This window comes from Xenopus tropicalis, chromosome 5 (genome assembly GCF_000004195.4).
Source record: "Xenopus tropicalis strain Nigerian chromosome 5, UCB_Xtro_10.0, whole genome shotgun sequence".
NCBI lineage: Eukaryota > Metazoa > Chordata > Amphibia > Anura > Pipidae > Xenopus > Xenopus tropicalis.
In genome coordinates, this window is record NC_030681.2 from 105,850,512 (window position 1) to 105,878,415 (window position 27,904).

A 27,904-nucleotide genomic window follows, 5' to 3' on the forward strand; every position below is an offset into this window, starting at 1 on the left:
TTAATTACATCTTAGCAGAGTTTAGGAACAAGGTACTGTTTTTGTGCTGCTATGTTATTATTTTATTAAAATGGTGCCTATGGAGATGACCTTCCATAATGCTAAGATTTCTGGATAATGGGTTTCCAGATGGATTGTATACTTGTATGTGTCTAATATACACATGCTTCAACAGTCTGCTTAACAAGTAGTCTGATAAATGTCAACCACAGATGGATATCCATCATTTTCAGTCAACATCAAAGTACATACTGTATTTATCACTGAATAGTGCCAAGAGGTTTAAATCTGCACCATTCCAAATTATAGTGCAAAGTGCGCTGTGTGTACTGGGTGTACCAATTTTAGAACAACTGGCATAAGGCAGAGTGAACAATGCATGGCGTTCTGTACTTATACTTGTTGCCCCGTTAGATGATATTTGCACCTGACATTTATTTGTTTGGCAAATATGATTTCATATTATCAGTACCAATTTTCTTTCTTTGAGAAAACAGCAGTCCTAGGGCAGATATATTAAAATGTGAGTTTAGAGCTTGCTACGTAAAAACTCACGTTCTATTCATTCCTATGGGATTTTTAGAAGCATATTTATGAAATGGTGAGTTCTAACTTTCCCCCTTTGATAAATACACTTCTAAAAATCCCATAAATTCCCATGGAATGAATAGAACATGGGGAGTTTTTGTGTATTAAGCTCTAAACCCACATTTTGATAAATCTTTATGGCAGTGCATACAGTCAATTCATGCTTATTAACATGCCCACTAATGCTGACAGAAAGCTATTAAGTTTAATCTTATTTACAAAATTAGAAAGTAAGCGAAGTCAGCTTATGCAAACAAATAGTATATAAATCCCAGACACAAATTCTATTATACCCTAATGATGGGAATTTAAACAAATGATTATTATTCATTTGTACGGAAAATAGGTATTATATAGTGCTATAACTGGTACAGAAAGGATAAGGTTTTGTGTACATACATTTCCTTGCTGCATATTCTAGATTAAGGCACCTTCCAAGAAAATAATGATAGGATGCCATTTCCAGCTCGGATATTCGGACAAGGCTGAACAGCTTTACATTCCGGGGCATCTGCTGGCCGCATCTTGAACACCAGTACGCCATCAGCAGACAAGCACAACAGATTCCTCTCTGTCCCAAGCACACGGTTATTTCCAAGCCAAGTACTTATCCTTCTTAAGAATAATGAAGGATGTTGTCCTAACACACGGCTCACACATGCAATTGGCTAAAACCTTATAGGCTTACCAACTGTCATATTCTCCTTGCATGCCATTAGTGAACTAGGCAAAGGGATGAAACTGGCACAGTCTACTTTACAAATGTATACACTCATCCTTTCAATCGCACTGTTAAAAATGAAATCATAATTCACATATCTATAATTCATCCTTTAACCAGGGATCTTAATTTTTCTAAGATAAAGACAAACTGATTATATAGAATTTGTCACACAGTTGTAACGTTACTAATTTTAATGTTTTATGGTTTTTGGCTTTTTCCTACTCTGTCCCTTTTACTCTTTACACTCTTTTAAGATGAATTTTCCCTTTATGCCCCTGTTGTTCCTAGAAGGGTAACTGAAGCAGGTTATAAAATATCTGGATGCACACAACATACCCCTTTTATTTCTCTTCTCTGACCCTAATGAATTCACAGGATGAAATGGACAAAACTAGTGCTAATAAAAAAAGTTGCTATAAAATACAATTTGTTAGTAGGGTTGCCACCTGGCCGGTATTTCACTGGCCCAGCCAGTACAATACCAGCCAAGGCCGGGGCCTGTATTGCAAATTTACTGGCAATGTACTTGCTGGTAAATTTGTAATAGCTAGTCCTTCCGCCCCTGGCCCACCTCCAATCTGGCACTGGCCTGCCCCATTCTCCCCTCCTAGCTCCAATAGACTCTCCCGATTCAATCCTTGAGCGCATGATTCTGACCCTTGAATTAATAACCCCTTCCCCTTGAAGATGCAGCCTGGTTCATTTATATCACAGACTGCCCCCCTCGCAGGACCGCCCCCAGCCCAGCCGGTATAGGCAGCTCAAAAAGGTGGCGACACTATTTGTTAGAGACGTGATGCTCCAGGTTCAATGAAGAAACACAATGCACAAAATTGTACTGGAATTAAAATCAGCCAAGCATTGCATATATCAGTCTATGCAGCAGTACGGATACAATTTACACTGCAAGTATATAATGGAGTTATGGGGCAATGCTATTGGCACTGTATTTTATAAACCTAAATATACATAAAATAGACAAAATATTCAGATGCCTTATTTTTGTTTTGTTTTTTTTTTAAAGCATAAAAAGTCAAAATGTGTTTTATAAAAGTATGCCTGGGTAAAACCTTTACATAAATTGATGAAGTTACTCTGTGATAAATACATGAACAGCCCTACAGCATTGCTTGAAAGCTTGTGAACCTCTTTGAATTTTTAATATTTCTGCATACAGTAAATATGACCTGAAATGTGATTTGTTTTTTACCTAAAACTTTAATGGTAACTCCACCCAAATATAACTTAAGCTTTTTAAAAAAAAATGCACAATAATTTCAAGCAACTTTGCAATATACATCAATTAAAAAATATGCAGCCTTTTCAGGATTTTTAATGTAATAATATGGTTTGAAACAGTTACCTAAGCCTAGCCTCCTGCTGATCTGGCTGACTACTTTGCAACTCAGAAAAAAGAAAAAATGTTACAGTAGTCGACTGTCGTCAGCCTACCTTTAGCCTGCATTCTCTAAACCCAACAATCCCCTGCACATGTGATGTCAACATGGAAAGGCACATCACAGTGCAATGCATTGTGGGTTATGTAGTTCCTGCATGCTATCTGTAAGCTGTGGAGAAGTTGTCACGATTTGTAACAAAAATGTTTTTGTCCCTCCTCCCCTGGCAGTATTTCAAATGAAGCAGAAAGAGAAGGACTGTTTTGCAGCTGGATTTCAACATATAAAAAAGGTAATTATTCATACTTTTTGAAGATTATAGGAATAGGTATATTAGGGGTTTCTGTGTTGTGTGGGGCTCAAAGTTTGGTTCGAAAGCTGGAGTTACACTTTAATAAAAAGAACCGAATTAAACAAACAAGCCCAAAACATTTTACTTGTTCCATACATATTTGTGTGTTAAAGGTATGTGATAATCAGGTGTGTTCTAAAAGAACAGAAGTCTGGCTTTTCACTATCCAAGTCTGATATAAAGTATGGCACCTGTTATCTGGAAACCTGTTATCCAGAAAGCCCTGTATTACAGAAAGGCCACCTCCCATAGATAATTTGATTTAAATTATGTATTTTTTTTTAAATAATTTCCTTTTCCTCTGTAATAATAAAACAGCACCCTGTACTTGATCCTAACTAAACTGCACTAATTCATATTGGTGGAAAAACAATCCTTTTGGGTTTATTTAATGTTTAAATTCCTTTTTAGTACACTGGATCCAAATCACAGGTCCCAAACCTGTATTAACAACATGTTTGTGGAAAGTTGCTACTATCCACAAAGAACATTGCTGTCTGTTTACAGTTGCTAAAGACCACATGGAGAGGTTGAAAAGCCATTATAACAATGTTCTGTGGATGGAGACCAAAATAGAACTTTTTGGCCTGAGTGAAAAAGACTACCTTATCCTATCTGTGAAACATGGTGGTGGCATTATTGTGGTTTGAGCCTGCTTTCCTGCCTGTGAACCAAGATGACTTGCCATCATTGATAGAACTATGAATTCTGAATTACACTAGCAAATCCTGTAGGATTATGTACCCATCCATGAACTAAAGCAGGGCTGTGGAGTCGGAGTCGAGGAGTCGGAGGCAATTTTGGGTACCAAGAGTTGGAGTCGGCAAAAAATGAACCGACTCCGACTCTGACTCCTACTAAATTTAAATGGGAATAAAAAAAAAAAATAAAGCAAGTTTAAATGTCCCAATTCACAAACAGTCATAATTAATTACTTCTCTGCTATAAGAATAAAGCCCAATGCACACAGTGCATAAATAAACACGTTGAGTGACCATGAAGCATGCTTTTCATTGACTGTATGAATGTATAAAATACATTAGCATATTAAAAACAGACTCCACAGCCCTAAACTAAAGCTCAGAAGAAAGTAAATTATGCAACACAACAATGACCCTACCTAAAAGAATAGTTAAATCAAAAGAAACTTCATGTTTTGAAATGGCAAAGTCCTGACCTTAATCCTACAGAAATGTTGTGGAATGACCGGTTCATGCCAAGAAGCCCAACATCCCTGAGTTGAAGCTGTTCTGTAATTAGAAATGGCCTAAAATTCCTCCAAGCTGATGCGCAGGACTGATCAATAGTTACCAGAAACATTAAGTTGCAATTATTGATGCTCAAGTGGGAAACACCAGTAACAGAAATCAAAGGTTCACATACTTATGCTACACTTCTCCTCAATAAATAACTGGACCAGCATTGTGTATTTAACTTATTTAAATGGGTTTGATTATTTAGATTGACAATGACAATTCAAAAGGGTCCACAAGTTTTCAAGCAGCGCGGTATGTAATTCATGCTTATTCCCAAGTAAATATTTTTTGGATCCTTTGAGTTTAAAGGAGAAGTAAAGTCTCAATCACTGGTCGTTCGCAGGTATCCTGGCCCAGTTGCAGTTTTCTGCTTACAGCACTGGCCCTGGTTATCTGGTAAGTGATTACAATTACTGGGGGGTGCTAACATTTTGGCACCCCCAAGTGATTGTATCTTTTATTCTGAATGTTAATGTCTTTTACAAACACATACTTTATTTATTATACTTAAAATTGATTCCAGCAAGATATTATTTCCTGTTAATAAACCACTGTGTTTCAGTCAATCCACAGGTTCTTTGTCTTGTCCAGAGGTTTATAAGCTTTTAAGTATTTACATCATCTATTAGTAGCTTCATCTTTAAAGCTTCTATTGACACTTTCCTGTTATATAATGGAGAATACTGAGTATTATTAATCCCCTGGGTTACATTGCTATTAGGAGCAGAAGAGGCAACATCCAGACATCTGCTTGGCCCAGCATAACACATAGCATAATTAATCCCCTCATGCACCTAGCAACAAACACACAGCTAGAAGCAAAGCAAGCGCAGAAGCGGAATGCACAAAAGTGGAGTAAACTGAAATTGGAGTGAGAAATATATTTGGAGTTATTTTGCAAACTTGCTTTATTCCATTTTATGACATCCTTAGCACCTTCAAATAAAGTATTTACTGCCAGCTGAAGTTTGAATTTAACCAAGATAGGTTTGATAGTATAGGTGTGTAGAGGGCCAGAAATTGACCCTAGTTATCTCAGCCTAATTACTAAAATATATTTATTCTAAATAGCTTATCTGTTATGTAAATAAAAGGGCCCAACAGCCCTACTGAAATATGTAGCAGGAAGCAAAAGCAATGAGAGTATGAACTGTATAGGCATTCCTATGCCTAACTTTGTGGCTTTTATATTTTTTACCTGTTAACTGGAATCTTGCACATATTCTTTTCAGACTGACAGGGGTTATTATTTCAGATGACTTATTAATGTGCTTGCTAACTATAGACTTGCCTATAATGTTTAGTAACTGATAAGGGTTCATTTACTATGGGCAGGAGTAATATTGTTGCAGCCCTTAAACAAGGCAGAAAATGCTCCTACCCACAGAAAGATGTGCCTCCATCACTTTATAGCATAAATAAAACGATCTATACAAATGGTATGCCAATTTTACTTTAATGAAACTTCAAGTAAGAGATTCGCATGGTGACTTTCCCAGTAAATTAATAAAAGCATCTACATACATATCCCACTCTATATTTAATTTACATTGAATTGTTACAAGCTGCCAATCACTCATAAACCAACCACACGCATTGTCAAATGTTTGATTACAGTAATTACCATCTGCAGTGCTTGCTGGAAAATGGTCTGAATTCTGTTGGAAGCCATTGTATTACAAAGAGCTACTAATTACTTTCCATTGTTAAAAATGTGAAACTACAAAGGCAATCATTTTGCGGCAAATATGCATTTGACATTTTGAAAGTAAAGCCTTGTTGTAATAAGAGCTTTTGCTCAGAACTTCCAAGAAGCTAAAATATATCAATGCAGGCAAAACTTTAATAGTCGGATTTAAAAAGTATCCACATACTCATGCTCCCAGCATCCTCTAATACTGAACCTTGATAAGGACACAGGAAGATGTACTTCCACAAAAGCTACTGAAATTATGGACAGCCCTGATTTAGAATAAAGTGGGTACCGGTATACTTAGTTTTTTATTTAAATTCTTTTGATGTTTTCAGAAATATACTACAATTTACTAAAATCTATAAATAATGAAAGCTGAATGTAGCAGGGTAGCAGTGGTCCAATTTAATCTTGCTATTGATGTGACCCTGGAGTACATTCATCTTATTCTGTATCAGAACCACTGCCATCAATTATTAGTCAGCATAATGATCCGGGGAAGGTTACTGCTTTGATGTTAGAATGTACCCTCCCTGTAGATTCCATATTCAAGGGCTAAAGATATAAAGCAAGCCATACATTGCATTTGTACAAATGTGGTTTTCAGATGATAAATCAGAGCGCTGACCAAGTCAGTGATTGTCTTTATGACAGAAAGGAGTAGGACAGCTTCTGGCTGCTGTATAATTAGTCTGGATCTCAGCAAATCCTTAGCAGGTTTATCTCAGCACTGCCAGGGGATTAGCTACAGAGGAAAACAGTACTGCACTAGATTTAAAACCCACTGGCAAATACTGTGTAGGTGGATAAAAAAGTCAAGTCTTTTAGTTGAATTGCATGACCTAGTGTCTATCAGCTGCTTTCCTGTGAAGGACTAATCACTCTTAACAGATTATGGACATTGCCGTTTTTTTAGGGCTGCAGCAAATATAACTTTCTAGATTACATGAGAATACACAGTGTTGTAATAAAAGCCCCCACAGGCCCTGTGGTGAGGGGGGACTCCAAGTTTTGAGGGGACCTACCTAGGTGTAGAAGGGCCAACACCCCCTGGGTCATAAAGGGACCATACCCACTCCACGCCATAGTAATAAAAACCAAGGCCTCCAACTGCATCTCTAGACATCTGCCTGCCTATATATAAATCTATTATCACTCTACTATTTCTCTGGCAGCTAGAAAGGATTTATGTGCTTTATATATATGTGTAGCTGCTATGCAGGGATACAATGTAACTGAATATGCTTTTTTACTCAAATGAGGAGTTTTAAATTTTTTTTATATATATATATATACAGTATAGCAGAAAGTGTGCACATCATTTAATAAGGTTACATGCCTGGGTGCAGAAATCTGGAATTATGTAACACCATACTTACAGGTCTTTAATGATAAAAAAATAAATATATTGAGCCATAACCATTGAACCAATAAATTTACATTTTTTCTACACAGATAAAATATCCTGCGATATTATTTTCTAATACCCCTTATAAATTCTAAAAACAGAACTATGGAAATATTACATTTTGGTATTTCTGGAAAAATAAAAATGTAGATGAAGAAGAACAAACTCTAACAAAATTATAGTTTAAATATTTATATTGTGTTATATATTACTGAAATGTGCGATTTGAATCCTAATTTGCATATGCAAATAAGGACAAGGAAGGGTGAAATTCTCTTTCATGCGGAGAATAATTTTCAACTTCCATGTTTATGTGACAAAAAGTCACGTGATTTTAGGAATTCGGATTCAGTTCTGCCGGAGGCATGGAATCAGCCGAATCGGAATCCTGCTGAAAAGGGCAGAATTTTGGATGAATCCCAAACCAAATCCTGGATTCTGTGCATCCCAGGTGTTTTTATCCTCTTTTGACAAATTTAGCAGTTATCATGTGTGACCTAAGGGCTTATTTTCCATGCACATTTGTGAGCATTATGAGTGTTTTATGGACATAATACATAAAGTGCTTGTACCACTGGTCGCAGGAAAGATCATTCTATTGACGTTCAGGGCTGAACAAAAATCCTGAACAAAATCTTTTGTCCCACCTGATCAACGAGACAACCGATATCCAAAGGTTTCTCAATACCGGTCGTCTTATCTATCTGCCATACACGCACCGAATATCGTGCAAAACCTCATACGATAATCTCAGTGCTTGTATGCCCAGCTGAGAGAAGAAATATGATACCAAAGCCCATGTGTAAACAATAGAAGCAAAGGAATGCCGTGTTTCTTTTCACAGAGCACTCAGAGCAGCAATACTGTGAGTGTAACTTGGTGTATTTATATTGACTTCTCTGATAAAGCTTACATGGTTTCAACCTTTCCTTCTCCTTTAAATGGCACAACCTGAAGAAGCACATTTAATCACATGTAAGGGGATGTCAACATGCACTGTCAACATGAACATGGTGGGAACAATTTGCAACCACAAGAATTACATTCACAGTTGGGCACAACTCTGTACTAATAACAGAGAGAGGTGTAATAGAGGTGCAGACAGCTGTGTGACAGAACTTAATCCAAAGATGGTATTTTATGCCATATTTTTTGCACTTTGCACATTACCACCCTCCCCTGTAAATAAGCATGTTGGGCAGAGTTAATAGAAAAAAACAACCATGAGTACCTATATTTATAAAATTTCAAAAAACAAATGGATATACAGTGTGAAAAAAACCTGAAAAATGTAATGCTAAATATGTTATGATGTACTCTTAGTAATATTAAATCTGGTAACCATAACAACCAATTGCACACCTTTTTAGTACAAGCTGATTTTCTTCACTGTATGAAAGGGACACGTGGGCAGATAAATTCTACCCTGTGCAAATGTATTACTGTTGTGAAGGCTACATTCAATATTAAAGGGGTTATTAACCTTTGAGTTAACTTTTAGTAGAGAGTGATAGTCAATAGTCAATAGTCAAGTGATAGACAATTTGCAATCGGTCTTCATTTTTCATTATTTGAAGTTTTTTAATTATATTACTTTTTGTTCTGCAGCTCTCCAGTTAGAAATTTCAGCAGTTATCTGGTTGCAAGGGTCCAATTTACCTTAGTTACCAGGGAGTGGGTTGAGTGTGTGACTGATATATGAATAGTAGAGGGCTAAATAAAAATATAAGTAATAAAAAGTAACAATAACAATATTAAAATTGTAGCCTCACAGAGCAATAGTTTTTTACTACCGGGGTCAGTGACCCCCATTTGAAATCTGGAATGCGCACAGGGCGCCCGGATAAGAAATAAGCACTGCATAGGATAAGCACACAGGAAAATGCCTTTCCCATAGCATAATGTAATGCAATAATGTATGTTCTATTCGATATGCTCTGCCTTACGTTTTTAGCGTACAGTGAGAGTGATAGATAAACATTTAAAGGAAACATTCCAGTGAATGTTTCTGTTATGACCAGCTTAACATATAAGACTGCAACACAACACCAGGCTAATGACATGAAGTCAGTGAGACATACAGACAAACCAATCTGCAGACACAGCTCATTGGCCCTTTGTGCAGGACTTTAGTTTGAATAGGGGCCCAGCAGTTAATAACAATGTCAGTACTACTAGCTACCAGCACTACAGAACATACTGAACTAAAAGACTTGTTTTGTGTGCAGTTATTATGTTCCAGTTCACTTCACCTCAGCATATTTTACCTAAATATGTCCATATTTATTACAGACCCCTCTGCAACTAGTGAATTTTCTCAGTATGCAAGTATAACCCATTGCATGCTGACAAATATAGCAGAGCCTTAGATAAATAATCCATTACCTGTCTAATAAACTCTTTCACCTAAGAAGGGAACTAAAATCATTCTCACACTGCAGCCCTCATTATCTTTTTATTTGTTTATGAACAGAAGAGAAAAAGATGAATTCACAGTGATGTGTTCACATTTCCCAATTAATTTTTAGAGTATCTTTCATTCTATCGATGGGAAGTGACATGCAGTGATTTTATCCACATCTGAGGACATTTCAGAAGGTGAAACACACAAATTGCTTGATAGGCTTCCCATAAAAAATGTCTTATATAGCAGTTTAAGCCTGTCACTGCCAACATGAATGAGCGCACTGCTTAAGTTTGGGTATAATTCTATAACTAGGCCTATGACATTGTGGCTTTTTATTTTATTTATTAAAGAAACTACAAACATTCCTTTAACCTAAAGTTTAAACAAAAGACAAAAAATAAAAACAATATTGTAATGATAGCTCAGCTGGACTAGTGAAACAACTACGCACTGGCTTTTGGTCTTACAGCAGAGAAATACTTTATCTGTGAAAAAGGACATTGTAACATATTGTATTTTTTTTTCATTACAATTTAAAGGACAAGGAAGCTCTTGGAACTGGGCACTTTTACAGTATTGAAGGATGTCACTTACAGTGAGTAGTGCGATCAGGACTAAGACCAAGACCAGGGCCGCCCCTGCCATGAGGAAGGTGAAAAACCTTGCCTCAGGCGGCAGTGAGCGGGCAGTTACCAGAAGCGGCAAAAAGCTGCCTCTGGTAACTTTAAGAGCCAAATTTTTGTTTTTGAAATGAAAATTCAGCTCTGTTAGTACAGATAGCGCAATAGCTAAAGTTCTAAGCGTGGAGCTGGAAAAATGGGGCCTTAGGCATAGAGGCGGGGCAGACAATTACTTTCACTTCCCATTCCGTACTTTGTAGATGTCATTGCCCTCTTCACTCCCCCCACCCCTTTCCTCACTGTCCTATTGTGTAGCCAGGGCATGGGCATCAGGTCCACCCTTATGGCACATAAACAAGATTTTGGCATGATGCACAGCTTTCCTGACTAACAAAATGGCTCTTGCCTGCTTGCTGCAGTTGTATATTTCCAAGACTGAAGAAAAAAGATTTAAATCATTTATATAGTGAAGTATTTTTTGTGAAGTAAAGTTTATTATGCTTGACTAACCCAATATAAAAGAGTCTGGATTTATGTCTTAGGGCAGTGTTCACCAACCAGTGGTTCGTGAGCAACATGTTGCTCCCCAACCCCTTGGATGTTACTCCCTGTGGCCTCAAAGCAGGTGCTTATCTTTTGAATTTCTGGTAAGGAGACAAGTTTTGGCTGCATAAAAACCAACTATAATGCCAAATAGCCTTCTGTAGACTGCCAGTCCACATAGGGGCTATTAGGTGAAACCTTTTTCATGCTTGTGCTGCTCCCCAACACTTTTTTAATTTGAATGTGGGTAACAGGTATAAAAGGTTGGGGATCCCTGATTTACGGTGACAGGTCCCCTTTAAGTAGCTAAAAAGCTGAGCATTAAACTGACCAATTAAAAATACCTGACAATAGCTCGAACCAATGCTTGTCAATGCTTGTCAAGCAATAGTTTCATTTAAGGAAATGAAAAAAACAGATAAACCCTGCTTAGGGTTACTAAACCTGCTGTTGCTGAGTGCTGTCCCATCCACTCAGACATGTGTCTCATGCTGCTATCCTGTGCCTATTTTTAAACTCTGTCCAATTGCTGCTAAGATTTCAGCATCTATTGCGTAATAGAATGCTGGTATGAGGCTACTTCCAGTATTGAGATCAGATTACTACAGAACAAATCATCAACATTATGGCACAGAAGAGTTTTATGACTTTCCTAAACCCGTTAATGCTAAAAGAGCACTAATGGGATATGTAATTTTCTGTTGCATAATATGATAACCTTACAGTCAAGCCAAGGTGAATCTAATATGGAATCAGGAAACTGATTTTAGCTAGTTAGCTAATTAGGAATGGGAAACCTGATAATGCTGAATTACATGTTTTAGGGCTCTGGCACACGAGGAGATTAGCAACCCGGTGGGATGGCAATTCGGGGAGATTAGTCGCCCGCAAACAGGGAGATTTGTCGCAGAAATGTAAGTTGCCTGTGGGATGGCACACGCTGCACAGGCGATTTCGGCAAATCGGCGAAGTTGCCTCGCGAGGCATTTTCGGCGATTTGCCGAAATCGCACCGCCGCGTGTGCCATCCCACCGGCAACTTACATTTTCACCGGTGGGATGGCAACTGATGGCAACTCGGGGAGATTAGTCGGCCGAGAACAGGGAGATTTGTTGCGGGCGACTAATCTCCCTGTTTGCCAGAGCCCTTAGTCTTTAGAAGCTGATGGGGAATTCAGCTATAGTTCTGCAACATCTGAACAGTCCAATTGTATGCAATGCTTTATAATAATTAGGGTTGAAACTTATATATCCATAAGTTTATTTCCTCTGCAAAAAAATAATTTAGCTTCATTCTTCATTCCCTTAATGCAGGGATCCCCAACCTTTCTTACTCGTGAGCCACAGTCAAATGTAAAAAGACTTGCAGAGCAACAATAGCATCATAAAAGTTCATGGAGGTGCCAAATAAGGGCTAAGATTGGCTATTAGGTAGCCTTAGCTTACAGGAGGCTTTATTTGGTAGTAAATCTTGTTTTTATTCAACCAAGTCAGGAATTCAAAAATAACTACCTGGTTTGGGGGCACTGGGAGCAACATCCAAGGGGTTGTGAGCAACATGTTGCTTATGAGCCACTGGTTGGGGATCGCTGCCTTAACGTCATTCCCTTAGTAATTACATAACAGCAATTTGAACTTTCCCCTGCTATATGTTTAAATGATTATATCTAAGCAGCATTATCAAAACCTACAGATAGAGAAGGATTACAGCCACAGCCTTCTTTCCCACTGAAAATAATAGTGTGTGAAGCACACTGTACAATTCCAGCCTCACCTGGCAGAGAGTTCCATGACTTTACTGTTCTCACAATGAAGAACAATTTCCACCACTAAAGGCAGAAATACAGGTTGTTGGAAATTGCTGTCATTACAATGCAGATATCTGTCTATTGGTCCAAGAAAGATAATCTTTGGCCCCTTTAGGGCTCTGCCACACGGGGAGACTAGTCGCCTACGACAAATCTCCCTTGTCGCGGGTGTCTAATCTCCCCAAAATGCCATCCCACCGTTGAGAATGTAAATCGCCGGTGGGATGGCATATGCGGCGCCACGATTTCCCCGAAATCTCTGAAGTTTCCTCTCCATACCACCTGCGATTTACATTTTCACCAGTGGGATGGCATTTTGGGGAGATTAGTCGCTCGCGACAAGGGAGATTTGTTGTGCTCACCTACAACCTACAAATAAAGGATGTTGAAATGGTGCTGGGAACATCATCTTAAGTATCATGGGTTTTACACAAGAGCCATAAACATCCTGTACATTATATCCTTATAAAAGGTGCTTAGTGAAGTCATCAGTTATAATCAGTAGTGATGAGCGAATCTGTTCCGTTTCGCTTCGCCGAAAAATTTGCGAATCTTTGAAAAGATCCGCGAAACGGCGAAAAATTCGCGAAACGGCGAAAATGTCGTGCAACAAAAAAAATTGTCGCCCGCGGCTATTATTTTGTCGCGCGGCTATTGTTTCGTCTCCCGCGGCTATTGTTTTGTCGTGCGGCTATTATTTTGTCGCGCGCGGCTCTTGTTTCGTCTCCCGCGGCTATTGTTTTGTCGCGCGGCTATTATTTCGTCGCGCGTGGCTCTTGTTTCGTCGCCCGCGGCTCTTGTTTCGTCGCGCGGCTCTTATTTCGTCGCCCGCAGCTATTATTTTGTCGCGCGGCTATTGTTTCATCGCGCGCGGCTCTTGTTTCGTCGCCCGCGGCTCTTGTTTCGTCGCGCGGCTCTTGTTTCGTCGCCCGCAGCTATTATTTTGTCGCGCGCTATTGTTTCGTCGCCCGCGGCTATTATTTTGTCGCCCACGACTATTCTTTTTTGACGCCGGCGACAATTTTTGGACGTGCGGCGAATTTTTCCGCGGCGAAATTTTTCATCCGTTTCGCGAAACAATCCGCCAATGGCGAAACGCGGAAATTCGCCGCGAATCCATGCCTGTCTAAACTTTTCGCCCATCACTAATAATCAGTACTTGGTGATGTAATTTCTGTCACATGGCTTACTAAAACTTGTGTATTATAATAAATAAAATACACCCTGTTGTAAAATATAAGGAAGAAGTCACCTCGAAGTTCCATGACATTTATAAAGCACTCTGGCCTACGCTTTTATATGGTCATATAAATCCTTGGGAATATCCGGTAAAATATATCTTTATAATCAGATTTCCATGACCTGTATAAGAGCACTTGGTCACAGAACTCCTTGGTGACTTTTAATATTCTTATTTTTTACAATTTGGGATACTGTATTCGCTATATATTTTACAATAGGGGGTACTTTATTCACTATATATACACATCAGTTGGAAATCAGTTTAAATCTGCCCTCTAGTGGCTATGTTGGAATAACTTTTGGGTGTATATCTAAATGTATTTCCATTTAACAAACTATGAACTATGTTCCAAGACCATGAATTCTTGTTCTTCTGTCTGATGCCAATGCTCTGGCAAGCCACCTTACTGCCAATCTTTGTAGATGATCTGTCCTCAGGGCTGCTCCTACCATGAGGCAAGGTGAGAACTATGCCTCAGACATGAGTGAGAGGCCAGTTACCAGAGGTGGCAAAAAGTATGTATTTATCATAAATACATATTCTCTGGCTACACTTCAGTTTACCAATACAAGTATTATAGACATCTGCCCACAACTCCAATGGCATACCAAGACTAAGCATGACATATATCAGGTGATATCCTACATGTATTTGTTGGAATAAGTTTAGTAAATGCTGAAGTTTGGAGCAGTTTATGGATGCACGGGTGAATGGATTCTTCTGGTACAATTTCTTATTTGTCTTTGCATTTTGAACTGTACTTTCACTCTTTTTAAAGGAGATTTTCACAATACAGAATTTGGCATAATGAAAGAAAGGTTTATTCTAAGAAACATTAATTTAACACTATATACAGTTTGATATATAAATAGAAATACTTGTAAATAATGAAATAATGCTGGTCATTCTCCTCTATGTCTCTTAATCAGCTTGCTTGATACATTGTTTCAGCAGTCAGAACTAGCAGAGCAAAAAATGTAAACACCCAGGCTGATACAACAGCAATTTATTAAATAAAAAACTAAATAATAAAATAATCCCTTTTTATTTATACTGAAAAGTTGCTTAAAAATACATTTTTATTTCATTAAGAATTAGACTTTGACTTTGACTTTTATTTATAAATACTGGCTTGAGGAATCTTTCGGTAATTTGGTTAAAATATGTGTAATTGATGTATCCACTTTGGGCAAAAACAAAGCAGCGATCCTAAACTGAAGCAGCTTACAAATAAACTAAGAAACGCTTATTTTAGTGAGGAACAAAAGTGGATCCATGATATATTTTTTAGGGATGCACTGAACACACTTTTTTGGGTTCGGCCAAACCCCCAAACCCATCCTGGTGGAGTCTGCCAAATCCGAATCCTAGGATTGGGAAGGGTTAAAGAACAGTTTCCCCATAAAATTTAACCCTTTCCGAGTGCTAATTAGCATATGATAATTAGGATTAGGTTCGGCTGGGATCGTGGATTCGGGTGAAATCTAATCCATCAAAAAAAGGCTGGATTCAGCCCGAATCCCGAACTGAATCCGGGATTCGGTGCATCCCTAATATTTTTACTGGGATGACCAAGCCTCATGAAAGCCCTGGTTTGGTCTCTCCTGAACCCTATTGGCTCTGCAAAATGAATTACTACAGGAACAAAACTACACACAAGAATGTGAATACAGTCAAACACCGCTTTATATTTTGACAGCTTTTATGCATTTTTTTGCAGTCCCCTCCAATTCTAATGCATTTCACTGAATGCATTTTCTAGATTTTACACTGCATTCTATGCCATCATTGTCCCCTGTAAATGTCACTTTTCTTGAATCATTTAACATTTTCCCACATTCTGCGCAAACCTCAATTGTATGTCCCCCTTTCTTACATTTTCCTGCATTTTAACTCTTTTAGATTACCAGTACATTCTGTGGGGTTGTTAATACAACTAAATATGGAACAAAACTTTGGGAGGGTGCATTCTAAGCCATTCTGCTACTCTGAGCATCTAGGTATGTCTGCTGGGAATTTTAGTTTACAAAAGATAGAGGGCTCAAAGTTCTAGCATTCTAGGGAGGGACAGGCATAATTGTGTCCATAGGTATTGATGAAAAAATGTGTCCTTGAATGAAAACCTTATAGGGCACATTTACAAACAATACAAGCAAAAGATGGGTACAGAACTAAGTCCTTTAGATGCCATACAAAAATGTGCTTGCAACTACCTCTATAACTGTAGAATGTGTATATAACTGCAAATGATTCCTGTACCTATCCCCTGCTTTGGCCAGGTATTGAGTGTAGTGCTGTTTTTGTGTCTTGTGCATATAGGTGCTGGCCCCTTTCTTACAGGCACATCTTGAAAATGTATACGATATATGAATGGCATCTAAAAGTACAAGTTAGCAGGGTGTCATGCTGAAGCATTCTGCCCTAGAGAGGATACTATTTTTATTTTTAACATGTATTTATTAAGGGCCAACATATTCCAAGCTGTAGAGTACAATAAATGGATTTATACATTGGACATACAAAATTACATACAAAGCAACCAATAAGCAATACAAGAGGTGAAGAGGGCCCTGCCCAAAAGAGCTTACAATCTATAAGGAGAAGTGATTTTGTGAATCCTACCCCACTACCTGCTCTTTTTCCAGGTCTGGGAGTGTGAGTATGGTGTAGACCCCCATAGGACAGAGCAGCAGGTAAGGTAGTGTCTGTAGATAAAAGTCAGGTTACAGTTCTTGCAAGTAAGTTAAAGGAATTAGTGATGAAGAGGTCATGAATGGAGGTAAGTTTGTTCCAGACTGAGCGGTAATTCCAGAGGGTACAGGATATATGAGCAGTGGCTTTGGGTATAGGGATAAGGTTTCCATACTTTACAAAAGCACATGGTGGGCTTGGAGACTGTGGCCCTGACAAAACAGGGATGGGGCAAGGGCCAGGGATGGAGGAAATGTCACAAGCTGCAAATAATAGGAAATATAGGAATGCAAGTTGAGAGCGGGATTTGTATGTTCTTGGTTTATATGAAGAGAAAGATTTTTTGGAGCAACAGAATAGAGTACTTTATAAACTTCACGTGTGGAGAGGCAAGGAGAGAAGAGAAGATGGCTCATTGCCATTACCTTGGGCCTTGTCAATGCCTTGTCTAGGAAATGCTAGCACTAATACCATACCCCTGGATTTTCCCTGAAAGCCTTTACATCTAGCCCTTATTTAACAACCAGCAACAAATGAGGCGCTTTCTATGATTATTCTAACTACAATATACCAGTGAAAGGTAACTGATGGTATAATTTATAACAGTGGAGCAGGTATCTGTGTTAATAAATGTGAGCCAATGGTACTAAAATGAACTACCTTTGAATCGGTACCCTCAGCCACTATATAACAAGCCATAATAATGTCCAGCCTGCTGCTTGAATTACTCACTCCATGGATATGATCTGAATCCTGGCCATGAAGACATCGCATGCGCACGCTGTACTGACACTGGAGGCTGACATGTTCATGGTCAGTTATATTTATACAATGCATTGTTATTTTGGTGAGATCATATAAAGCCAGAGTTCCAAATAGTGGAGCAGAAGTGAACACAGTCTAATTTCAGCTAATAGGGGGAGAACAGAAGGGGATCTTAACAGTTTATTATTTAAAAGAACAACAACAGCTGTGAATTATGGGAAATGGAAGCTTCTATCACACATTCATTGAGCAAACATACTCAGTTTAGTTTTGGAATGGAGTTACCAGACTATAATTGCTAGCAGCCATATACATTGATTAATAAAAACGTAGGCAGAGGAAGTAAAGAAAACTGGGGATTAGGGTAAATACAGATGGGACATTTTCCCCTCATAAAGGGGAAGTTCACCTTTACCTTAACATTCAGTAGGTAATAGATGGTGATATTCTAAATAAGCTTCCATCTGATCTTTTTATTGCATATCTTTCTTTTTAAGCCACACACTGTTCCTTGTCTATTATAATTTTAGAGGGAATAAACCTCTAGCAACCTGAAAATAGTTTAAATTCCAAACCTAAGATATACAATTATAATCTAAACGTAAATTACCAAAAGAAATAAAAATAAAAAACACCAACTTTAGAATTCTGCTGCAAAGGATGACCTATCAGCAGCCCTCTGCCTGTAGGTGAACTTCATCTAATTTTGCAAAGGACACTCACATATCTGAGTGGTTTTTAGGGTTAATAATATGATTATTTCATAAATGACATTTACATGGATGTCTAAAGGGCTTTCTGATCTACTGCAATACTGTAACAGTTAGAGTTCCACAACCCAAAAAAATTGCTCATAACAGTTTCCTTTCTGCATGTACTTCCTAGTGCATTAGTAATGACCATATATACACAGGAAATACAAAATACATGGATACTGAATGTAAATGACAAATGTGTGTGCATATATACACAAATCCACACACAAAACAAAAACATTAGCCCTAAAGCTCCTTATATAATATAAACATATCTGAATATATGCAAATATATACATTTGTGTATCAGTAAATATATATATATATATATATATATACACATACATACATATACTGATGCATTATATGAATGATTATATATATATATATATATATATATATATTTAGATACACAAATGTAAATATTTAGATATATCATTATATGTATATATATATATATATATATATATATATATACACAATAAAAATGTATCACACTCGCAGGACTTGAGTCAAAATTCAAAGACAATTTATTTTAGTATCCCAACGTTTCGGCCACAAAGGAGAACAAACAAACAAATACATATAGTGAAGCATTGTGATTAAAAGGAAAGCAGTTGTTTATGGTGACGTTAGATCTACACTACTAATTTACAATATGAGAACCCCAAAGCAATTACTTATTTGTCAGTATGCACCATGAACAAGGGTGTGAAGCAAGGCTCAGTAATGAGGATGTGTGTGTATTTCTACACATGGACTTAATTAGGCGCAGTTATATATAACACTACATACTGTAATTTGTGTATATATATATATCTATAAAATAAATAAATATGTATATTCCTATGTAAAATATGTGTATCAGTCCATACTGTATATGTTTTACCAACCCCTGACAGGCCCCAGGCTGTACATCTGTGCTGTAAAGGAGTCATATTACATGCACCTTAATCACACTGAATAAAATGAAGATGTGTTGTTAATTGGTCTGAAAAGGAAATCCATTTACAGCTGGGATACCATCAGGTGCTACCCACCCTGTATATGTTATTTACACATGGGGCACCCTTGGGAGCTGTAATATAAAACACACAGATATAGGCTTGTATGCGATGGAGCCATTGCTCTGTGTATCAGCTGACATCAGACATTCCCAATCTCTGCTAGTCCCTATAGCAGGTATTGTAAAAGGCCCCAGTTCAGCAGATCTATTCATTGGAGTGACTGACACACCCAGGCTTCGCTTTTCTGCTGAACATTCTACAACCCATCACCTTACAGCCGTGCCCAAGGCTACCATTACAAGGGAGCAAGGGGACACCTCTATGTATTGGTACTGTCCATCTACATCCACACAAACACACAATGACTTATACCGCCACATTCACGGAAGCTGCTTCTTACCGACATGAGTGATGACTGTGGAGAGCCTTTGCGTTAATTCCTGATGTGACATCTCTTCTTCTTTAAGCCAAAAAAGCATTTCCCAAGGAGAGATGCCGGGTGCCCGCCCTAATTGCCGGTGTATGTGGGGTACAAAGCGAGGCAGTGCCACTCCCAGCTCAGCAGCCTGACATCCACCTGTCACTATTGGCAACACACACTGGCTGCGGTCAGGCATGAGCAATGCAGCCCCGGTGCTTAGCATTCAGTGGGCAGAGCTGTAGTTCTGCTGCTGCTGCTAATGCTGCTACTGATGCTCATTTCTCCCACAGCGAGCCTTTCCTTGCTGTCTGCTCATCACTGCAGCCTGCTACCTGCCTCCAGGGACCATGAGCCTGCTGTGGTGCAGAGCAAAAACCTGGACTGGGAGAGCCTTGGAACTGGAGTGGGCTGCAAAAATAGCCTTAGCTCATGTCTAGCATTTGCCTTCTGTCTCCTAAATAAGTGATTATCCTAATTTGCTACATAGCTAAAATAATAGCTTCAAAAAAGAATTCCAGAAAAATGATTTCCTCCAAAGAGTAGTACTTTGCTTTTTCATTTAAAAACACATATTCAAGTTTTTCAGGGTCCATATTAGAAATTTGTTGTGTTTGAAAACATTGCACACTCAATATGTCCAGTCATTCACAAAAACGGTCCTCCAGTGCTTTAACTTTCTTATGTCTATGTGAAATTAGAATATTTCTTTCCCAACTAAATGCTCATTTACCACTATGTTCATTAATCTTATATACAGAATAGAGAAAGACATTATATTAATAATAAAAAAGGGAGCATTGATAGATGGTCTATAGCAGGGATCCCCAACCTTTTATACCCGTAAGCAACATTCAAGTGGAAAAAGTGTTGGGGAGCAACATAAGCATGAAAAAGGTTCCTGGAGGTGCCAATGAGAGCTATCATTGGCTGTTTGATAGCCCCTATGTGGACTGGCAGGTTATAGAAGGCTCTGTTTGGCATTATACTTGTTTTTTATGGCTCCAAAACTTGCCTCCCTTACCAGAAATTTAAAAATGAGCACCTAGTATGAGGCCACTGGAAGCAACATCTAAGGGGTTGGGGAGCAACATGTTGCTCGCGAGCTACTGGTTGGGGAACACTGGTCTATAGATTGGCAAATGGGACATTCATTTTCTGTTTATATTTTAAGTGATTTGCTGCTAATCCCTGTATATCATACTTACCCCACTGCATTGGTAACTGGCTCAAATCGATGTAATTTTATAACTAAATGCCAGTTTAATAGGAACAAAACATATGTGGAATTCATATTTTAAGAAAAATTAAGCTAGATTCCCACCTTAAGCCTTATAGGATAATGTCAGAATTACTCATCCTGCTCCATTTCTGCCTGGGAGACCAAGAGGCTAAAGAGCAGCTGCTGTCTGTGCTTGCACACAATCAGGCATTGCACCCTAGGGCTGGCCGTGCTTATAACTCACTATAGGGACTCTGTCAATAAAGGAAGGATTCTTGCATTAGGCAAGGGACCAGCTGGTAAATAAATGAAGTGGAAAAAAAGAAAAAACTGCATTATCTGGTCATTCTCTGCCAATACCAACCACATTTGTTATGCCAGAATGTAAATATCAATATTAGACTAGCTCAGACTAGAAAATGTACACGAGTTGAGGTAAGGTAAGGACACTATATAAGACTAATAATAATAAACAAGTTATGCAGTACAGTCCTTCTAGCTGGATTCACCTATATTTTAAATGATCTGGTAACGTTATTCTGAGGAAATATTACAGGCTTGTACCCTGTAAAAATCACAAGAGAATCTACCAAAAAAGAATTTCGAGTAAAGTGGTCTTGGCAGTTCTTTTTTGGCAAACCTTTGTGTGAAATTGTCCTTTCACCCATTGATATCTATGTCTCCAATTTTGACAGCTGTGCATGTAGGATAAAGTTCTGAATGTGGGAGATTTAAGACATTTCATTGGGTGGGAGAGCTGTGGCTACACAGAACCCAGGAATGTCTATTTTAAATGCATACAGTTAATGCCAGTACATGTGCTTACACATATGGACCTGTTACCTTGGGGTAACCTTTATAGCTTGTTTATTTTTTTTTTTTTTTTTGTGACATTTCAAGGCTTTGCAATGGAAAGACTTTGGTTTTATGTATCTGAATTCCATTCCGTATTGTAATGTAGTTTATCAGTCTTTTCTATCAACTAAAGCAGGGATCCCCAACCTTTTTCACCCGTGAGCAACATTTAAATGGAAAAAGTGTTGGGGAGCAACACAATCATGAAAAAGGTTTCTAGGAGTAGCAATAAGAGCTATAATTGGCTACTTAATAGCCCCTATGTGGAGTGGCAGGCTACAGAATGCTCTGTTTGGTATTATACTTGGTTTTTATGCAACCAAAACTTGCCTCCTTACCAGGAATTCAAAAATAACTACCTGCTTTGAGGCCACTGGGAGCAACATCCAAGGGATTGGGGAGCAACATGTTGCTCACGAGCCACTGGTTGGGGAACACTGAACTAAAGCTAAGCACTCTCTTTTAACTATGAGTGTCAAAAATTTTATACCATAAAAAAAATTGACAAAATCAAATACATTTTTTTACGCAGCAAAAAAAATTATCTTCTTGTGTACACAGTAGTGCAGTGATCCCCAACAAGTGGCTTGTAAGCAACACGTTGCTCACCACCACCATGTTGCTCCCAGTGGTCTTACCGTAGGTGCCCTCTTCCAAGTTTTGGAACCACAAAAACACAGTTGTACTCCAAGCAGAGGCTCCTATGGGCTTGTGTGTCTCACCAACACTTTTCACATCTGAGTGTGGCTCACAAGTGAGAAACTGGGGGGGGTGCATCAGGCTGGTACCTCTCCTGCCTTCCCCTGGTCTGTGCTCCCTTGTCCTGCATTCACTGTCCTTCATTCACTGAATTCCATTCTGTATTTTAATGTAGTTTATCAGTCTTTTCGATCAACTAAAGCCAAGCACTCCCTTTTAACTGTGAGTGTCAACAATTTTATATCATAAAAAAAATTCACAAAATGAAATGCATTTTTTTAGGCAGCAAAAAAAACTTCTCTTCTTGTATACACAGTAGTGCAGTGATCTCCCCAACAAGTGGCTTGTAAGCAACACGTTGCTCACCACCACCTTTAATGTTGCTCCCAGTGGTCTTAACGTAGGTGCCCTCTTCCAAGTTTTGGAAGCACAAACCACAGTTGTACTCCAAGCAGAGGCTCCTGCAGGTTAGCAGTCCACATGAGGCTTCCAAATAGCTAATCACAGTTCTTATTTATTATCCCCAAATAATTTTTTTTTATGCTAAAATTTCCTCTAATTTAGTTGTACAGAGTAATCATGTCTCCTCGCCTATTTTCCAGAGAAAACAACCCCAACCTCAACAGTCTAACCTCATAGTTTAAATCTTCCATCCCCATCCCAGTTTAGTTGTATGTATCTGCACTCTCTCCAGCTCATTAATATCCTTCTTAAGGACTGGTTGTCACGATCGGTATCCCAAAACTCAGAACAGACTCCAAGGGTCTTGTCTCGGCTCACGCTTCTGCCTATAACAGCCGCCTTTCACGTCGGGAGGAGCCCTTCGCTACTCGGATGCCGCCAGGTCTTATTGTGAGAGACCCAAGGAGAGAGTTCTGAGCAAGCGAGGGAACCAATCGGGTGGCAGGAAGGCGGGGAACACTTTAGAGTATTCAAGACAGGCCGGGGTCAGCAACGATCGGGCAACGCAGCACAGAGTCAGGATCCAAGGGAATAGTCAGTCAGGCAAAGGTCGGTCCAGGCAGCAGGCAAGAATAGTCAGGAACAGGTAAGGTCAATACAAGGAGCAAACAAGAGAGGTCAGGTACAGGCTAAGGTCAAACACGGCAGGAACAACAAGAGAATCACACCCAGGAACTCACAGGAAGCAGAACCTACGTTGGGCAGGGATAACAAGCGCTTTAAATATTTTAATTTTGGCGCCATATGACGTCACACACGCGCGCCGAACAGAGACGCGAGTGAGCATGCACAGAGCGACGGGCGCGAGCGTGCACATAAGCGAACTCGCACGCTTATTAAAAGGCAGCGTGCCGGGCGCGCACGCGCCTAGGAGCAGACGGCAGGCATCCCCGTAATGGAGGAGGCGGGCGGGTGTCCCCGCCGCCCCACTAGACCACCAGGTACCTTTACACTGGAGCTCAAAACTGCACTGCATACTCAAAGTGAGGCCTTACCAGAGTCCTATAAAAAGGCAAAATTATGTTTTCATTCCTTGAGTTAATGTCCTTTTTTTATGCAAGACAGTACCTTATTGGGTTTAGTAGCCACAGAATGACACTGTCTGCAATTAAACAACTTATCCCCAGATCCTTCTCATTTAAAGATCACCCCAACACACTACCATTTAATGTGTAACTCGCATTTATATTACATCTACCAAAGTGCATTCAACATTGAACCTCATTTTCCTACCCAGTATTCCAAATTAGTCAAATCACTCTGCAAATTGGCAGCAGCCTGCAAGGAACTTATAGTTTGGCACAATTTAGTATCATCAGCAAAAATAGAACAGTACTTTCAATGTCCATCTCCAGGTCATTAATAAATAAGTTTAAAAGCAAAGGACCCCTGCAGTACTCCAATAACAACGCTGGTACAATTAGATTACCACTGTAATCGATCCTTCAGCCAATTCTCTATCAAAGTACAAATATTATGTTCCAGGCCAATATTCCTCAATGTTATTGTTTACTTACTGTGTAATACTGTATCAAATGCTTTAGCAAGTTTAATTCCAGCCTGGGCACTATCTGCAAAGAGTTTGTATTATCCCCATACTTGCATGGATTTCCTGCTGTTTCCTCCCACACTTCAAAAATATAAAGGTAGATTAACTGGCTCCTGATAATATTGACAACCCTATGGGTTTATCTTAGCTATGTGTCTAGAAACGTACCATTCGCTGTGATCTTTAGATCTGGCATGTCCTTGGTGGGGCTTGTGTGCACATCTGCTTATTTAAGGAAGCCAGTTTTTCACTTGCTGCTAGGTGATCTTGAGGTTCCTGTTCTTGTGTGTTGCTTGAAGTTCCTGTACCCTACCTGTGTGATTTTTGCTTATTCTCCAACGCTCCAGCTCATTCCCACTCACAATGCTGTTTCATCTACGGGGGTTACAGTGTTGTGGAATCTGAAGTAGTAGTCACTCATGTCATTTGGAATCTTCCCTCAACATGATACTATGGGAATAAAGATCCCCCGCTATTTGCCTTTAATGTTCTCTAAAGTACTTGTGAAGAGTAATCATGTTTCAAGTGTCTTTTTTTCTGGAGAAAACAACCCCAACTATAAAAATTCTACTCTCATAGCAAGACAGATATTCTACATAGTTCCTAAATGATGATGAGATATTTTCTACCCTGGGTTCTTTTTGCTGGCAGTCTCAGTTTGGGCTCAGCCCTGGCATATGGAAAATTCCAGAAGATGCAGGAAAGAGGACCTTGTACTCTAAGGGGCTGATTTACTTACCCACGAACGGGTCGAATGGAGTCCGATTGCGTTTTTTTCGTAATGATCGGTACTTTGCGATTTTTTCGTATGTTTTGCGATTTTTTCGGATTCTTTACGAATTTTTCGGATCCAATACGATTTTTGCGTAAAAACGCGAGTTTTCCTATCCATTACGAAAGTTGCGTAAAAAGTTGCGCATTTTGCGTAGCGTTAAAACTTACGCGAAAAGTTGCGCATTTTTCGTAGCGTTAAGTTTTAACGCTACGAAAAATGCGCAACTTTTCGCGTAAGTTTTACCGCTACGAAAAATGCGCAACTTTTTACGCAACTTTCGTAATGGATACGAAAAACTCGCGTTTTTACGCAAAAATCGTATTGGTAACGAAAAATTCGTACAGAATCCGAAAACATACGAAAAAGTCGCAAAATGTTCGTTTTCAAGTCGGAACTTTTCCAATTCGGGTCGGATTCGTGGGTTAGTAAATCAGCCCCTTAATATGCATTTATTGTTAATCAGAATGCAACAAGAGAAAAATAGCAACAATAGCAGTTTGTGGTGCCTTATAAAAATTATTTCATTGCGTTACACACAATTGGTCATAACTCATAAGTGACTTTCTACTATAAAATACTGTAACATTAATGCTGAAAAGATTTTACATGGAAAACTCTCTGGTTGCCATAGAAACTAGTCTTGGGACTACTGTAATTTTCTCCCTGGTGGCATCCTCTTGCTGGATCAGTGGAGAAACTCTTTTTTTTGTATTACTTTAAAAGAGTCAACATCATAATGCAGAAATTGGCTAAACCTACACAGCTTATGTGATTTCTCATGAAGTATAATAACTCCCATTCATGGATTATGAGAGATGTGTGCAGTTGGTGCACTGCTGTATGCATTGAGTTGCTCATAAGTAACAACAATCAAACTGCTATGTGTCACTGGCCTTAAAGGAACAGGTAATAGCTTGGACTAACATGGCTTCTGGGTAAAGAAACTTAAAAAGAGATATATATTATACTCCGTGGCTGGAACAATTAGAGAGGGAGTCAGTATTTAGCTAGAAAATAACAAATACATTTAGATTATGTTTTCTTTTGGTGTATGTATCAGGATGCTATAGGAATCATATGAACTTACTGTATGTGCCATTTGGAAGCCAGTTTAGCTTCATGTATTACAGAAACTCTTCAGTGGCACAAATTTAGTTAACCCTATTAGATATAATCATTACACTATAGATTAAAACTCAATGATTTAATATTTCTAAATGAAGGGATTTTATCTCTGCATATACACAGATTTTTTTGTCACTGAATGAAATCTGATCTGTTGTTGGCTCCGCCCACTTTTTCTACCCTTGGACCACAGTAAGGCTGATGCCACACGTGGCGTTTTTCCACTGCATTTTTTCTCAGCCTAAAAACGCAGCACAAGCCACACAGCCCGAGACTATGGCGTTTTTCAGCCTAGTACTGGTGACGTAAGCAAATCCCGTTTCCATGGTGCTAATAGTGCGAAATAGCAAAAAACGCCGCGTATTTCCGCTAGGTCTGGCAGCTGCCTTTGCGTATACATAGGAATAGCTTGCTGTGCAAATACTGGCGTATTTCGGCCAACGCTTGAAAATTCCGTTTGCTTCGCGTCTTTTCAAGTTATTTCTATGGATGATGATATCAGGCGGTTTTCAGCCGCCGAGAGAATTAGAAAATACGCAGAGGAAAAACGCCACGTGTGGCATCAGCCTAATATAGTAAAACCACTGAGTTTGGGGCCCCTGGTTTTAAAGGGGAAGGAAAGGCAAAGTCACTTGGGGGTGCCAAAATGTTAAGCACCCCCAAGTGACTTTAACCGCTTACCTTGTACCCCGGGCTGGTGCCCCTGTTAGGAGAAAATAGCACCAGCCCGGGGCACCTGGAGCGCAGCACTTCCTCCTTCCGCTTTCCACTTCCTAAACTGCCGGTGGCCGGGCATGCACAGTAGAGCGAAAAAGCCGACTTAAATGTTTAAGTTCGGCTTTTCACTCTACTGCGCATGCGCGCGCAGCGAAGCCGGAAGGAGGAAGCGCCGGCAGCTACCCCGGGCTGGTGCTGTTTTCTCCTGACAGCGGCACCAGCCCGGGGTAAAAGGTAGGCGGTTAAAGTCACTTGGGGGTGCCTAACATTTTGGCACCCCCAAGTGACTTTACCTTTCTTTTTCCTTTAATAGTGTCTGAATTGCAGCAATTTAAATTTCCCCACTGAAAGTCAACGAGTGATATCTGATTGGTGGCTCCTCCCCCTTTTTCTAACCTGGCACTTCAGTTACCCAGTGACTAACTCTGCAAAGTTTATGGACCCTAGGATTAATAGTTACAGAACGGCAGCAGTTTAAATTTAAACAAATAAAAGTCAATAGGTAAATTGTGATTGGTGGGTGTGCCCACTTTTTCTAACCTTGAGTCGAAGTCACCCAGTGACAAAAAGTGGGAACCCTGGCATAAATAGAGTGAGAATGGCAGCATTTTAAATTTAAATGAATAAAATTCAATGGATGGAATCTGATTGGCTGTAAGTGGCCCAACCCACTTTTCCTATTTTTGAACTGCAGTCCCCCAGTGACCAACTGTGCAAAGTTTGGGGACTTGAAAATTGTGAGACTGACAGCATTTTACACTTCACCATTGAAAGTAAATAGGTGAAATGTGATTAGCTGTTGGTGCCTCCGCCCACTTTTTTCTAA

General features: G+C 39.2%; 1 protein-coding gene across 7 annotated transcripts in view; it reads right to left on the reverse strand.

Moving 5' to 3' along the window:
• The window catches only part of mcf2l.2 (MCF.2 cell line derived transforming sequence like), a 152,728-nt gene extending 132,749 nt beyond the window's left edge, over positions 1-19,979 (reverse strand). For 3 of the 7 annotated variants that reach the window (XM_031902051.1, XM_002937839.5, XM_012963327.3), the window contains exon 1: positions 19,657-19,974. In XM_031902051.1, coding sequence (XP_031757911.1) covers positions 19,657-19,900 — 244 coding nt within the window. In that variant the 5' untranslated portion in view covers positions 19,901-19,974. Of the gene's footprint in view, positions 1-19,656 lie in introns of all 7 variants that reach the window. The other 4 variants (XM_031902050.1, XM_031902049.1, XM_012963330.3 and 1 more) reach the window with 3 other exon arrangements.
• Between the last annotated feature and the right edge of the window lie 7,925 nt (positions 19,980-27,904).